Source organism: Marmota flaviventris, chromosome X (genome assembly GCF_047511675.1).
Source record: "Marmota flaviventris isolate mMarFla1 chromosome X, mMarFla1.hap1, whole genome shotgun sequence".
Classification (NCBI taxonomy): domain Eukaryota; kingdom Metazoa; phylum Chordata; class Mammalia; order Rodentia; family Sciuridae; genus Marmota; species Marmota flaviventris.
The window spans coordinates 77935948-77953655 of NC_092518.1; the positions used below are offsets into that span (position 1 = coordinate 77935948).

Genomic DNA, 17708 nt, shown 5'->3' on the forward strand with positions numbered 1-17708 from the left:
ATGCTTACAGAACAAAGTGAATCTGGAAGACCATAATGAATTAATTCATTTTACTTGTATTTATAACTCTGACCCATCAATCAAGAAGTCCTGGATCCTGACTGTTATGGTTTGGATGTGAGATGTCCTGCAAAAGCTCATATGTGAGACAATGCAAGGAGGTTTAGAAGAGAAATGATCCGGTTACAAGAATCTTAATGCAATCAGTGAACAAATTCCCTGACAGGATTAACTGGGTGGTAACTGAAGGTGGGTTGGGCGTGCCTAGAGGAGGTAGGTTACTAGGAGTGTGACTTTGGGCACATATTTTGTACCTGGAAATACAGTCCCTCTTTCTGCTACCTAGATCATCATGGGAACACTTCCTTCCACCACATTCTTCCCAAGGAATGCAGCCTGCTGTCTATGGACTGAGACCGCTGAAACCATGAACCCCCAAATAAACTTTTCCTCCTCTAAAATTGTTCATGTAAGGTCTTTTAGTCACAGTAGTGAAAAAGCTAACTAAAACACTAACCAACAATATCACCACTGCTACGAGAGACAATTAATGGAGAATGTGAAGATAATTCTCCAAAGGACTGTCTAGCAACTTAACACTCCATATGGCACACACCTATAGTAATTTTTATGACCATGAAGGAATCAATAATTCATATAGGATTGATTAAAATATATGACCCAGAATAACTTTATGGACTGAGAATGATCTGTATACCAAGTTTTCCAAAGGCATACACTCCATGTTTTTTCTCTTCTGACAAAACTTCAAATTATCTTTGAGAAAAATCTCTAAAGAATCCCTAGAGATCCAATCACAGAATGATTTTCCTCACCACTCTTTCTTCTTATCCCTTGTCTAGGAGAATACAAATAGTCCTGCACTAAAGATATCAAAAACAAACAAAAAATACTATAAAAACATTTCATTGTTTTTCCCTTTCACATATATCTCTAATGTTCTGTATACTTGCTCCCCTCTATTAAAAGAGATAACTGAGAGTAGCTACATATATCACATAATATACTAAATTTTTAAAGAGATTACCCATTAGTAGCCATTTGTAAAATTCATAAAGATCAGAGAAAACTTTTAAGACTAAATACTTATTAGGTTCCAACCAGGGTCCATTCTAATTAAAGGAATTTATTGTTAATAATTCTCAAGCAAATATTATGCAATATATAAATGTTGAGGCACAATTATAATCTTCCCACCCAGATAATGGATAATGGTATTTTCAGTAACATTATTAAATCTGAAAGAACTGATAATATTAAATAATTGCCTTGATATCTCTGAGGGTATAAGGATATGGAAACTATCACTGAAACAAAGTGGAAATGACAGTATAATATTAGGAAAATGCTGTGAAGGCTTTGCATTAGTGAATATTTCTTCATAAACTTTAGTTAAAATATATTCAGTTATGCAAAGGATATGAAATAAAAACAATATTGATTATGTATTGTTACACTTTGATCTGGGAATGTACCAAATTCCAAAAGCATGTTCAAATTTCTTCAAGATTAAAGAATTGAAGTATGAAATATAGCATAAGTATAATATGAAGCTGTTCTCAAGTACCGCTAATACAGAAAGCAAACCCCATCAAATTCACACCTACTATAGAAAAGGCTGATTAAAACAATTAACCACTTTAGTTATATTTGTAATCATATAAATCTACCTGTGGCCAGTTATTTAAATTCATTTGAGCACCACAGTACTAACACCAAGGTCATTAATATAATGCTTACTGGTCATTTTGTTTTGTTCTCCACCATGGGCACACACTATGCCCCTAGTCCCTTATCATCATAATCTCACTGGTCAGAGGAAGGACTGGACACAGCTAGATGAAATGATGAGTTTAAAAAATCATTACTACTGGAAATCAAAACAGCATTATGTCCTACTAATTACAGTGGGCATCATCATCATTATATAAAGATAACAGCCAATTAGCAGACCAAATGACTCTCCAATAGAAAACACTAACCAAAAAACCCACTTTAGATACATAAGTGAACTCAAAAAATATTATAGTTGATTGAAAGTCTTTTCTAAGTAAATAATAAAAAAATTCTTATGGAATCTCTTATCTAAATTATACCTTAGTTTGAAAAATTAAAAAATGGCTAGACTTGTGTCCCAAAGCCCTATGTGAAATCTGAGAAATTTCCTATGATTCTCCGTTTATGCCCTGAAATAGACTGAGAAACTGTGTAAGGCCAATTTGTATTATTATTAATAAAATGAATGTCTATAAACTACAATACAAAGATCTCTGAACTATTTATCATGCAGATATATTTACATTTGAAAATAAAATAAATTATTAAAATTTTTAAAATGTCAGCATTGAGAAAACAAAAGCATGTGTAATAGAATCAAAATACCAATAATTAACAAGGATGTGATCTGATACTGCCAAAACAAGCATCAAGTAAAACCAAAAAGTGATAGCATCTTTATTATTGCTGTTAGTTGACAAAAGGTATCTGATCACACCAGCTTCTCCTTTCAAAGAAAATTACAAATATCCTAATAGCATCACATGTTACAGAGAAGTTAACTTTTGTTGCCTTCTATTAAAAGCTATTACATGCTAGGAAACAACACTGTTCCTCACACATTGCCAGGAGCACGTTATCAGTCTATTCTTATCACATGAAACCAGACACAGGCAACTCTCAGTAAGCCATTTCAATGGAGGAAATATTGATAATTCGCAATAATTATATTTGCCATTTGAATGCATCACATATTTTGTTTAGGCTCCTATAAAATTAATTTAAATTAAAAATAATGATTCTTAAGCCCATATCAACAGATTGCAAGGAGAATGAGGAAATGGTGTTAGGAGGCAGGGAAAAATGAGACTAGCATTAATATTTTTCCATTAAAAGCCAAAAGTAGACCACACATGCATGGAGAACTTAATGGTGGCCAGTGACTTAAATATTTTTCCATTCTCATTCGCGATTAGTTTTATATTAAAAGACATGTTTCAACACACTGTAAATGACTTAGTGGGCAAATTAGTAAATTCAGTTCTGCCTCTTTATTGAATATATTTTTACTGGGTCCAGTTACTAGAAACACACTTACACTCTACACAGATTATATAGAGTTAGGTACTTCAAATGACAAAAATTCACACGTAACAACCTATTCTTGTCCCATGGAATAGATAAGTGGGACTTAAACTAATATTGCTGATAATGGAGCTTTCATGGGCACAGATACACTACAGAGCAATATAGTAATGCTTAAGAGTAGATTCAGGCTTCTTCTAATGCACGGTGTTTCCATGTCCCTGCTTTTTTAGTAGTCAAAGTAAAGTAACATGGTTAAGTATAGTATGGTGTCAGTCATGATTTGCAGTTGAACTTGATTTGCAGTTTTACTTTGCTCATTTTGCAAAATAGCTATAATGACAGTACCTACTACATAGGGTACAGAACAAAAGAAAAATGAACTAATCCATGTAAAAAACCGTACAAAAAACCTGGCATATACTAAGTATACAACAAATATTAACACAGTGGTTGAAATTATCGATTTTGTCAGCAAAACCCTTTTGATAGTCATCCTATTTTATTATCATATGTTTTTATTTGTTTAAAGACAATAAGAAAATAAGCATTTTCCTTAACATCAAATAAGCCTATACACACATATTTCAGCACACTAAAGTTCTGTATACTTAAGCAGGCCAACCAGACATGATGAAATCAACCATAAGCCAATGTGGAAAAAAAATCTAGCTTTTACATTTGAAAACTTAAATAAAATATGTGGAGGGGGCAAGGGGTTGGAATAGATGGTGGAATGAGACAGACATCATTACCCTAGGTACAAATAATGATTGCATGAATGGTGTGACTCTACTTCATGTACAAAGAAGCAAAAAATTCTGCTCAATTTGTGGACAATAAATCAAAGAGCTTTCTACTGGCATGTATAACCCATTAGAATTAATAAAAATTAAAATTAAGAAGAAATAGGAAAAAAGATAATATGTGATAGACTAAAACAAGTTTTTCAACCAAGAAAACTTTATTTATTTATTTATTTATTTATTTATTTATTTATTTATCTATCTATCTATCTATCTATCTATCTATTTGGTGCCAGGGATTGAACTCAGGGACACCTGACCACTGAGCCACATCCCCAGCCCCTTTTCATATTTTATTTTGAGACAGGGTCTCACTAAGTATCTTAGGGCCCTGTTAAGGTAAGAGGATGGTTTTGAACCTGCAATCCTCCTGCCTCAGCCTCCCAAGCTGCTGGGATTACCAGTGTACACCACCATGCCTGGCCAAATTTGTTTTTAAAGAAAAAAAAATAAACACCCAATTTAACTGAATTACTAAATCATAGAAATATAAATGTGCAAATTCACATTTGCAAATTACTACAATCTGACTCAATTATCTTAGTCATGCAGATTTATGTTTATTAGCTCAGGATTAATGAAAAACTTTTAAGAGACTGAAATATAGTGTGTGTATGTATGTGAATGTATCACTAGATAAACTACTAAATAAAGACAGAATGAGTTCATACTATATGGACTACCAACCATCCTTTATTTTACTTGCTTTGGAATTATGAAACTAACCATAATTAACTAAAATTTATGTTTGTATTCACTTAACAGAATTATACTTGACAGAAGCTGTAGTGCATGCTGGGAAAATTAGAGTACACAAAATGGCAATGCTTTATCCTGACTGCAAGAAGGTCACTGTCTAACAGTGGACACAGTGAGTAAAGACAATAATTAAGAAAGATGCAAAGTGAAGAAATGTTAAGGGTGTTCAAAAAGAAGTTGCAGATTCTTGTTAAATCTCTATGAGGAGCATAAGAGTTCAGGCCAAGTACAATCTCAGGGAGTAAAAGGTAAATGGCCTTGACATACATGAGAAAGAGCTTAAATGTCATCCTGAAGACAATGGATAATGAATAAAATGTTACAAACACCTGACAGCTGTGATCACAACAAATGAGACTGAAGGCACAGAGACTAACTGACACTCTTTTGAAATTATCAAGAAAAGAGATGTTATAGCATTTGTAATTACTCAGAAATCATATTGTCAGTAACCACATGGTAGGCAACTTCTAAAATGGCTCCTAAACCTGTCTCTGGGTTTTCGTACCTATCAGTGATCTCCTCCATGTGAGTGTGAGAGTATGTGTGCATGAGGGTGAGACCTAGTTACTTGCCTCTAAAGATCATCTGTAGCTATAAATGATCATGACTTCCTTATTGCTTTAATTCTTACTTCACTCCTTCACTATTTAATAAAGCAAACTGCCTTTTATGTTTTTTCTAAATATTTTGTGTGTATTACTAAATAGAAGAAAGATTTAAATGCACTCTAACCATCATGGATTAATTTAACAAAGGGATAACTAATACATAATGCCTGAGAAAATTTATCAAGATCTGAACTGCTCTTAATTAAATATATTTCATAAATCAGAGAAACCTCTTGTTCTTACTTCTGATACCATGCAAGATATGGTCTAGGACTAGTTTACCTACCACTAATATATAGCCCTTTGTAGTTTTATGAAGCAAAGTTAAAAACTTCCAGGATTTCAATGTAAATAATTAATATTTATGTATACAAAACTGATTTAGCTAGAACAATGGTGCCAAATGTGAATGAGCATCACTGTGATTTACAAATGCAATCAAAAGAACACCTGTTATGATGCTTAATCTATAAAATGTCTGGAAGACGAAATAAGAAAGGCAGTCTAACTCAAGACTTAAAGGGGTTAAGATTAAAGTATTTATAATGTTAAAAGTCAACTTTGAAAGAGCCCAAGTGAAAAACTGATACGATTACTTGATGTATTCCATGTATATTAATATATCATTACCAAATGCCTAATGACATGAGGACCACATTACTTCATCCATTATCAGAAGAGACAAATCCATCTCACAGCAATGTTTTATCAGTGAGAGATTCCATGCAGAAAATCCCTAAAAAACATCTAAGTCATGGAAAGAATAAACTTATTCCCTTCAGTGGATAGTAGACAACTTCCTCACTTTGGTTTCAGCTCTTAAGAACTGTCTTTAGTGCCAAGGTAATAGGAGTACACATTTCACAAGATAATACAATGTATGTGGAAATATATCATTAACTGTACAAAAAAGAGCTCGTTTACTATGCAACAAAATGCACAAATTACTAAGAGCATAGAAGCCATTAACAGTCATTGCTACAGCATAAGGAAGTGATTAAAAACAAACCTGGGCTCAAATCCCATTTTTCTCACTTACTAGCTATATAACCAAACATATTGCTTAATCTCTCATAGCCTCAGTTTCTTCACCTATAAAACAATAATAGAAGTATCTAGGGCTGGTGTGAAGGCTAAATGAAATATGGATTTAACATACTTATCACAGCTCTTGGGACATACTAAATGCTTCATAAATGTACTATTGTTATTATAATGATTGACATTATTATTGACAGAGGTTGTCACTATAGTGATGGTGTTAATATTAGTAGTACAATCAACAGACCATGACCAATATGTAAAGACAGAGCCATTTAGAAACCCTCCTTATTTAGAAGGCAGGAGATGCTCAGTCTCAACTGATCTCTGTAATTGGTGACTTATAATCAAACAATAGCATGTTATCCTGGCTCAAAAATTCCTTGCTTCCTCCTTTGTATAAAGGAAGGGATTATTTCATGCTGGAAAATGGCAATTGGAAATGAATGCATATGATATACTAAGATGAAATACATAAAATATTCATACTGTAAAAAACAAATTTTGGTAAAATAACAAAGATAATCAGTATATCCTCAGAAAGCCAAAGAACATAATATGTAATAATAATGATGAAATTATACACAGGTATTGCAATAAACTAAATGTTTATGTTCCCCTAAAATTCATATGTTGAAACATAACCCTCAAGCTTATCCCCCTCTATGACTTCAAGTGAAACTGAACTTTCCTGCTCCAGAACTGTGAGACAAATGTATATGTTGTTTATAAGTGTGTTAGTATTTCATCATTGTGACTAACAATGAGAAACATAGAGGAGGAAAAGTTTTTGGAGGGCTCACAATTTCAGAAGTCTCAGTCCGTAGATGGCCACTCCATTTCTGGGCCCAAGGTAAAGTAGAACATCATGGTGGAAAAAAGCAGCTCAGAACATGACAATCAGAGAGAAACTGAAGCACCACCAGGGACAAAACATGAAGCCCAGGGCTGGGGATGTGCCTCAAGCAGTAGCACACTTGCCTGGCATGCGTGCGGCCCGGGTTCGATCCTCAGCACCACATACAAACAAAGATGTTGTGTCCGCCGAAAACGAAGAAATAAATATTAAAAATTCTCTCTCTCTCTTTAAAATTTTTTTTTAAAAAATATGAAGCCCAAAGACACATCCCAAATGACCCACTTCCTTCAGTCATACACTACCTAACTACATTTATAACCCAATTAATCCATTCAAGTGGTTAATGCGCTGATTAGTTTAAGGCTCTCATAACCCAATCTTTCACCTCTAAATTTCTTGCACTGTCTCACACATGAGTTTTTGGGGGACACCTCATGTCTAATCCATAATAATCAGGTACTGAGTTTATATTATTTTGTTATAGCAGCCCAAAGTAATACAGGTAGGTGTGGTTTTTAGTTTGCTATCTGAAAAAATCAAGCCTTTTCTGTTTGTTCCCTTATGTAGAAAGCTTATATTACAGAAGCATGCATAAATTATGTCATTAAGATGACAAATTATTTGATAGGACATAGGATCTCTCTGGACAGTTTAGCACTATCTTATAAGGAATGTACATTGTGAGACCGAAATCTTATTATTTTCAAGTCAATTCTAAGAATTTATTTATCATTAAAATTGATTCATTAGATTTTAGCATTCTTTTGTGTATTGATTATTTCACTAAATTTTTGACTGTATTGAGTAATCAAACAAGGATAGAATGGTGTGTATCTTTAGAAGCTGCCAGTTGATTCTAAGATTGAGAAACGCAATTTAAAATATGATCCTAGAGAAAAAGTGCTTTTATATACATGCATTTTCAAATGCAGCTCCACCATAATCTTGAAGCTATGCCCAATATTTCAAGCATTGCAAAATGACATTTATATGGATTTGAAATATTTATAACACCTCAATTCCTGTTAATATTAAAGCTAAATTGCACTGTAGAAATATATTATTGAAGAAGCTAAATTTTATTAACCTCTTATGTTTATTTCTTATATTTCCTCCAAGCAACATTAAAACCAAAAAATTGCTTACAACTTACACATACACACTATCTTTGTTTTTCCTGAAGCCTCTAGAGAACCCTAGAAATTCTAATTAGAATTAGAAGTTATAAGCTACATATTTTATTATTATTTCGAATTTAGTTAATGTAAAACATCATTACTTTAATTCTTATATAATATCATCATTATCTATAATTACTACAGATTTTTAAAGGAAAATGACACTATCATTATAGCCTTGATGACTATATGTCTCCAAATATTATCAAATTGACTAATAAACTAGAAAACATGCACACATACACATTACAACAGTTTCACATACAATCATATTCTTAATCACTAATAGAGTCTTCTCCAGCTGTCTCCCCTCCTTCTCCCTCTTCCTTTCCCCCACCTTACTCTCTTTTTTCTTTCCATTACTTCACTAAAAATAGAAAAGAAATGTATATTTCATTAATCCAGATTTCAATATGCATTTTGTCTTAAGGCATCATGATGGTTTTATAGGCAGAACCTAAATGTCATAAGCATAAAAATATGAGATTCTAAAACTAGAAGAGATCTTAGAGATTAATATTAAACATCCACACTAGTCAGGATATCATATCTCATCTACCCTACTAATATTTATTCACAGTCATCAGTCCATTACCTATCTGTCAATTCCATCACCTATCTATCCACCAAAAAGGTCTAGTCTAGGGGAAATGATCAAATTATTGTACCTCTAATGCTTAAAAAATAAAACCAAAATTCTTCAGTGTGAATTTCTCCTTACTACTTTTACTCCCAAGAGCCTTCACTCCACAGTCCCAATTCAACCAGCTCCCTCCAGAGCTTTCAACAAAATACGTGCTTCTCTTTTCCATGCTGTTAAATTAATGATAGACCATAAGCCTGAGTTGTCTCTGAACATGGAGTTCCTACTTAAGAAACCAAAACCTAATTTGGAAGTTTATTTTTTTATAATACACAGGTGAGTTTCAACTCATCACAAACAGCCAAGTTTCACCTAGTCACAGGTAGTCAAGTGATAAGACCATGCCTGAATAAGCCAAATGCAAAACTATAGACAATTAGTTGATTTCTCTACTTTGTTTCAGTGCTGGGTCTATAAAAGATCACTGCTCACAATGCTAGGTAGAGCTTTCTGAACCTCTTCTGGTTCTTAGTGATGTATAATACATCATTCTTTGCTCAAATAATTTCTGCTAAATTTAATTCATCTTTAGTTTTTAATTTAAGACTTTGTTCATGATATTCTCTAGCTAAAATGACTTTTTCTTCTACTTTCTCTGTTGAACTTCTACTTAATTGTTAAGGCCCAACTCAAGGAATACCACCTCTGGGTTCTCTATTGTCCCTACTCAAAATTAACCATTTCTATTGTGGTCCTATAGCTTTAAAAAATTATGATTTGACTAAATGAAGTGTACATCTTCCCACCTCCCTCAATAGACTATGGGTACCCTAGTAAATGAAGATTTTATTTATTTTTCCTTCCTATTTTGCTTAGTAATTTGCACATATTAGGTACTCTACAAACTAAAATGAAATAAAAGAGTCATTCTTTGCTAAAACAGAAACAATCTATCTTTAACAGAATATTAAAAGTAATTTTCTCTAAAACTCTAAAAAATAATTCAAATAGTAAAATTTATGGTTCTTTCATATATTAAATATTTAAACATTTGAATATTAGACATATCAGAACTAGTGTATTTTAAAACTTCTATTTAACAATTCTAAGATACTATAAAATTTTTAACTTTTTCTTGCAAACAGACTAGTGATGCTTTACAGTGCATTTAGCAAGAAGAGAGATGTGAAATCTCCAATGCCCTTGCAAGAGAGGAATGTTCTCAAAGGTTTTGGAACACTGAGTCTAAGAGCTTTAGAAATAGGTCTTAGAAACAAGGGGTGTGTTGCTCATTCCAGAATACAGCTGAATGAACTGCAATGAGAAGCATAATGGGGAATAAAGTGGTGCCCTAGAGCTAGGGAAGCCAAGGCAGTGCTATTTAAGTTTGCTGGAGCCAGAACCTCCTGCTGATTTCTTACTGAGCCTGCCACCTATTGACCAAATTATGAATCCAGGCACTGCAAGTGACAAGGGACTTCAGATATTACAGGAAGACCAATCAATAGTTATTGAGTGTTACAAAAAAATGGCAGTTTTCTATCATTAAAATTTATTTTGGCTATGCTGTGCATATCTAGAATATTCTATGATGGTTAATTGATCCCTTAAATGTCCCTTCAGAAATAACTCTTGGTGAAGGGATGATGCCCCATCCTGATTTGTACTTAAATATTCAAAGTAAGGAAACTAGGAGTAGTGTTAACATAAAAAATTTAGAGAATTAAATTAAGACAAATGAAAATGCAACATTCACAGCAGTGAGTAATTGAGAGCGTTTATATGATTTTTGTTTGGATTTACTTTGGTTTCATCAGGTTTTGGTAGCAGCCGTAAACACTACTTCTGTTGTAACTGATTAGCTCTAGCACATGCTACACAGAAGAAGAAGACAATCTCCTGTTGAATTAACAGTTGTATTAAGTGACAATAGCCAAAACAACAATAATAACACACACACACACACACACACACACACACGTATAAACAGTATCAGGTAAATGAGAGGGAGAAGCCAATTAATTTTTATTAAGTGCATGCTTGATGGCAATCATTATGCTAGGTACTTTAAATATATAATTTTATTTAATTCTAACAATACTACTAGGTAAACATCAGTGTATTTATTTTATGAATCATAAAATTTAGTAACTGAGATTACAAGTATCAAAGCCAGAAAGGGAGAAGATATGATTCTATATACTCTGGCTTTTTCTACTCTTAACACATTACATTTGGAAACTCTCTACTACACTGAGTTTTACACTAACTTCTCTGTCTCTTACTTGAGTTTATTCATCAGTAAAATAGTCTGTGTTTAATTGGTTGTGTGGTCTAGGCTAAATAAAATTTTATGAAACCTATGTTTCTTGTAATGCTCAATACAAATAAATCAATAAGCAAAACAGCAACTGGTCAATAGAAAATGTACAAAGAAATGGAGGAGGGAGTTCAAAGAAAAAGAAGTCAAAAATTGCCTATAAACAGGATAAAAACTGTTCAACCTCACTTCTGACTTAAAAAATAAAAATTATAACATCCATGACTTACTATTTTCACCTCTGAGATAGATAATGGCTATAGAGAAGGAGATGTGCATAAGATCCCTTTTCTAAAATGCTTGGGACCAGAGGTGTTTTGGATTTCAGATTCTATTTTCAAATTAGGAAATACATATACATAATGAGATATCTTGAGGAGGAGACCCAAGTCTAAACAAGAAATTCATTTTTGGCTCACGTATACCTTATACATGTGGCCTGAGATAATTTTATTCAATAATTATAGTGTGCCTGTGTCTTGACTGCAAACTGTCACAGAGGTTAGGCATTGAATTTTCTACATGTGACATTATATTGGCAATCAAAAATTTTCAGAGTTTATCAGATTAGGAATGTTCAACCTGTATTCAAATACATTCTTGATGACCGCATAAACAGACACAAACTTCATGGCAGGAAAATTCATAATATAAAAATTTTAAATGTAGAAAACATTTTTTCAGGAAATTCCACTTCTAGAATTTATCTTAGAGATTCTCATGTATGTACACAAAAGTACATGTGCAAACTGAGTTGCCACACCACGTTTTTGAAAAAGTAAAATACTAGAACCAGTCTAAATAACCATCAATAGGGGACTGCTGAAATGAATTAAGATAGTTCCATACCACAGAATGCAATGCAGTATGCAAAGAGAGCACAGTAAATAAATGCAAGTTCACATGAAATAAGCCACAAGTACATTTAGTGAAAACAGCATGAATCAAAAAAAATAAATAATAAATATCATATGCTTCTAGAGGCACAGATTATTTCTAGGAGACAATGTGGGAATTCAGTAGTAATGGTTTTCTCTGTGGAAGAAAGGTAAAAATCTGATTAAAGGGAAAGTTCTTTCTTTTTTAACCACAAATATTATTTTAATAACTATCATAAGAATTGTGTAGTAATTAGCTATAAGAAAATTTTCAATTTAAAGAAGTGACTATAATAAATAGTTATTTATGAAGTCACTGAAGAACCTTTTAAATGTGAAGTCTACTATGATAAATAAGGAAAAAACATACTACTGGCAAAACATTTTTTTAAGGTAAAAAATTTTCAGAATATTCTAACCACCCCAGATTTCTCTGTGTGCGCAAGCATGTGCAGATGCAAGTATGTATAAAATTCAATCTATAAGAAACAATAAATAGAACACGGGCACTCCCAGTGTGCAAGATGTGCTAAAAGAACTAAAAAGAAATAATTTTCATCTCTTTCTCTCTAAATTTTCCAGAATTCACACTGTAGGGCATGTGTGACAAATCAGACAAATGATGGCAAAAGTGCTAATTCTAAGGGCAAAAGAGTACAGAATATTTCCATTTCTTAGCTGTTAAGACTCCTTCAGACAGAAAAATTCTATTCTTAATTATCAATTCTGCAGTAACTATGAAACAGAAATGACAATTACCTGAAATCATGAACCACAATAATTAATCATGAGATTGAGAAGTTAACAAAGTAATATCAAAAATATGTATGAAATACACAAGAGGTTAAGGATCTAATCATAAATAATGTACTCTATTATCAAATAAGTAAACATACTTATTGGGCATCAGATTTTATATTAATCCAGAAAACCTACCCATAACCAAAACTATGATATTTCCTAAGAAACCAACTTGGTAAGTGATATAAATGGAAAAGAAAAAGACTACGTAAGCCCCAAGGCAACATCTTATCCCAATTTTGTGAAAACTTCTGAGACATTAGTATTCTGTTAAACTTTTTATTTTATTATTTTCATTCATTCCGTTACATGGTGAATCAACAAATTTGTCTCCTCTGTTCCTCAGGAAAACTAACAATTTTGTAATTTAATATGTGGGATAGCACACATATTAAACACAAAAAGATAAAACCTATATTTTCAGATGAACAATAACATTTATACAAAATAAAATTCAAAGGAAAAAGAGGTTTTTTTTTCTTTTTTTTTTTTTTTTTCGTTACTGGATAATATATAGCTAATTTGTTAATGTATTTGTTTGACACTATCCAGTATGGAAAAATTTCACATATACACATTTCTAAAAATCTTTGGCATGGTACTAAATTGCAATATATCAGAATCAGAAATTTATATATTTTAAAAGATGTACCTTTTATATGGGTAGCAAAATTCAGTGCCAATTTTGCAAAGAGATCTGGATTTTCAAACTTTTCTTCTTTTACTTTTAACCAGAAACAGTTCTCAGATAATTCTTTAGGCTCGATCTGAGGCAAAAATAGCAAAGATAAGTTTCTAAGTTATTATTTCATATTAAATTTTTCAAAGACTTCACTTTCAGCAGAGTTGAATGGCAATTCTTTTATTCATCTACCACTAAAGCAATTTTAGGATCTATCAAAACAACACACATAGAGTAAATATTCATTGCAAAACTCTGAAAATTCTGTTGGCAGGCAGAAAAGATACACACAAACAATAAGCCATATAGAAAATTACATTTTAAAAATTCTTCTACTGAAAAGAGTCTTAAAATAATTTAGTAAATCCTTCTTCAATTCACATGCATTCTATATACACTAATTATTTGAAAACAGGAAATGTAAGACTCAGAACCACTGAATTTTCCATGTTCTTTTATTAAGTTGAAGGCAACAACCATAATAACAGCTTACACATACTTCCTACTATGTGTCAGTTACTGTCTTAAGTGATTTGCATATATTAACTAATCTAATCCTCACAATAGTCCTTCAAGGACCTATTATTATCTCCATGTTAAAGAGAAGGAAACTGAGCTCCAAAATGTTTAAGTAGCTGCTGAAGCTAGTAAATGGCCCAGCTGGGTTTTCAATCCAGGCAGTATAGTTCCGTAGAATTGTGATCTTACTACAACAAATCCAAAATTAGAATTATGCATTTTCAGTACATTTTGATGCTTTGGTGATACATTAAGTATCATTCCAGTGTACACTAAATTAACAAACCTATCATTACTTTTACATACACAGAAAACTGAACTAACGAATTCTGAATCATATATTTTGGTGGACTGTGACTAATTACAAATAACTGTACACTAAAACCATTTATAATTAACATACTCTTTTGAGCTTAATCTTTAAAAACAACTGAATCATCAATTGAATTAAAACAACTTAATACACACACACATTCAGATATAGCTTTACATGTTTCTGGGTAAATATATTCTCATTAGAAGATTAATTTCCAATGAATGAGAACTATGACAATCTGTATAATAATTTTTTTAAAAACATATTATTTGATAATAATAGCAAAGCAAAATAACATTCAGAAGAAAATATTTTCATATACAATATCAAAAATACTTAAGTTATGTCACCACTGAATATTGTCAGCTACTGCACATTATCTGAAAGTTTAAAACCAAACAATAATTACTTTCTGAGTAAAAATAACTAAAAAAACCAAAACTCAATAACAGAAGAGATTTTATTTAAGAAAGGTTACTTCAAGTTAACAGAGGTAAAAATCTTAATTATTTTTCATTTGATGATATATTCCATATAGCATTCTCTATACTACTTTTAATTTTCTTTTTGCCTTCCTTATAATTTCAAACTATGTGTGTGGGGGGGGTTCTACTCATCTAGGTAGTAATCTGAAAGATGGACATAAGATGGTGAATTCACAAAGGAAAGCAGTACAAGTCATTAGTCATCTCAAACTTTATGAAACACTTACATGTACTAATGAATTCAGCACATTAATGGTCAATCATGGCTAAACAAAGACAAAAATCTCTATAGTTACAGTATTACTGTTATGTTTTAGGTATGAGATGTGCCCCCAAAAGCTCACATGTGAGGTGATGCAAAATTGTTTGGAGGAGAAAGAATTAGATATGTGAGTTGTAACCATATGAGTAGATTCATGAACTGACAAGGATTAACTGGGTAGTAACTATAGATAGTTAGGGTGTGGTGGGATGAAGTGCAACACATGGGTCTTCCTTTGCTATTTATACTTTGTCCCTACTGAGCAGAGTTCTTTCTCTGCTTCATATCTGCCATGTCCTTACTGATATCCTACTCCACACACTTTTGCCATAATGTTACCTTGGGCCCAGAGCAAAGGAATCAGCCATCAATGGACTAAGACCTCTGAAACCATGAGCATCAAACTTCTCCTCTTCATTCTTATCAGATTTTTAGGTAATGGTGACGAAAAGTTGTCTAAAAAAATTACCTTTGACCAATTGATTCTCTTCATGGACACTTCAGGTTTATATATTTTCTTCTGCTTCATTCCATAAGGTAGATCAAGTGGCACTCCTGGGGGAGAAGACATTCCTCCGAGGGGTGGTGGTGCAGGAGGTCCTCCAAATAAAGGTGGTGGTGGTGGTGGTGGAATACCCCCAAATCCAGATAATGGAGGTGGAGGAGGAGGAGCTCCAGGTAGAGGTGCAGGTGGTGGAGGTGGTGGTGGGCCAACACCTGGCAAGGGAGGTGGTGGAGGAGGACCTGGAGTTCCTGATGAACTCAAGGATCCATGGCCCTAAAAAATAAATGGTATGAGTTTAACCTTAGAATAAAATACAGCAGAAAGTATACACATAGTAGACATTTGTGGTTTAAGATTATATATGCTTTCTGGGCATAGTGGCACATGCCTGTAATCCCAGGAGCTTGGTAGGCTAAGACAAGAGGATATCAAGTTCAAAGCGAACCTGAGCAACTTAGTAAGGCCCTTAGCAACACAGAGCGGCACTTTCTCTAAATAAAATGTTTAAAAAAGGGCTATGGATGGATGTGACTCAATATTTAAGCACCCGCAGGTTCAATTCCTGGTACAAAAGAAAGAAAAAAAAGACTACATATGCCTTTTTGTAAATATTTATTTTTTAGTTGGAGTTGGACACAATACCTTTATTTCACTTATTTATTTTTATGTGGTGCTGAGGATCGAACCCAAGGTCTTGCATGTGCAAGGCGAGCGCTCTACCGCTGAACAACAAAACTTCCCCTACATATGCCTTTTTGAAGCCTTAAGATTTTATAGTTTAATAGTACATATAAAAGACTTGTGTACACTTTGGTAAGCATTACAAAGTCTGGAAAGCAACTAGTACTGCTAATACATCAAGGATACAAAAGCTGGCATCATTCAAGATTTTTTGAAATACTCTACAAAAATAATGAAAAACTATATTTCATCATAAATATATCCAAAGAAGAAGTACTGTATATAGTTTGGGCATGTTAGACTAGCTGGTTTGACTAGGGGCTAATTAATACAAGGCCACAGATTCAAATCCCTTGGGGGCCAATTAGCATTACACAAGAGTCTCTTTCTTAGCACCAGGAACTTAGCTGTCTTTTAATACCAATAATTAATACTAAAGAGCATTAATTTGCATACTAATATATGCTTATCAACAGTTTACAGCTATTATTTCTTTTTTTTTATTTTTATTATGACCTTGCAGTATAGATAGGGCATTTTTATTTCACTGCTTACAGAGGAGGAAACCCCAACTGCAAAATGTTAAATGATTGAACAAAAGCTACATAGTTGGAAAGGTGATTAGGATTTAAATGTGATGCCTCTAACAGCAAATGTGGTCTTCTTTCCAGTAATAACAGACTATATTTTCATGAATGGGTGTCATCTGCTTGAGGAGAATTCATTCACAGACTGGATTATGAAAGAAGAATAACTTTTTTCTACTATGGGAAAGTAACCTCAAATGTATTTGCTAATGACAATGGTTAATGGATGAAAGAGAATACTGCATTCCATACTGTCTTCTTGTTTGATGATGAATCTGTGACTATTTCTTTAACCCATTACTGATAACTATGATTCACTCTCTAAAACGAATATAAAAGTGGAGCTGTTCATTATAAATATTCTTACAGAAAACTATCAATGAACATATGTTGCTTTAATAAAGAAAGGACATTAGATTAACCAAACAACAGGTTTAAAACTAATGAAATTTCTTGGTATAGTATTATTTTCATCTGTGAAGAAAATCCTCGTACCTTTATTAATATACATTTTCTACTTGGACTATTAATTGTACTAATTAAACTTAGAAATATCTTTACAACACACTTTAAAACATATTTTTGGAAGAATCAATTTAAATGATTTTCCTATTCATAAAAATATTAAAAATTAACAGCCATAGGTCAGTATGATCATCGAACTGTTTTCCATAATATTCAATGCACAATGATCAAGTATTTTATTCATATATATGAATGTTTATGTATTTAT

At 32.6% G+C, this 17708-nt stretch overlaps 1 protein-coding gene across 3 annotated transcripts in view; it reads right to left on the bottom strand.

Moving 5' to 3' along the window:
• The window catches only part of Diaph2 (diaphanous related formin 2), an 870804-nt gene that overhangs the window by 581471 nt on the left and 271625 nt on the right, over nt 1-17708 (bottom strand). For all 3 annotated transcript variants that reach the window (XM_071606838.1, XM_071606839.1, XM_071606837.1), the window contains 2 exons: nt 15672-15980; nt 13591-13705 (listed from right to left, as the gene is read on the bottom strand). In XM_071606838.1, coding sequence (XP_071462939.1) covers nt 13591-13705; nt 15672-15980 — 424 coding nt within the window. The remainder of the gene's footprint in view (nt 1-13590; nt 13706-15671; nt 15981-17708) is intronic.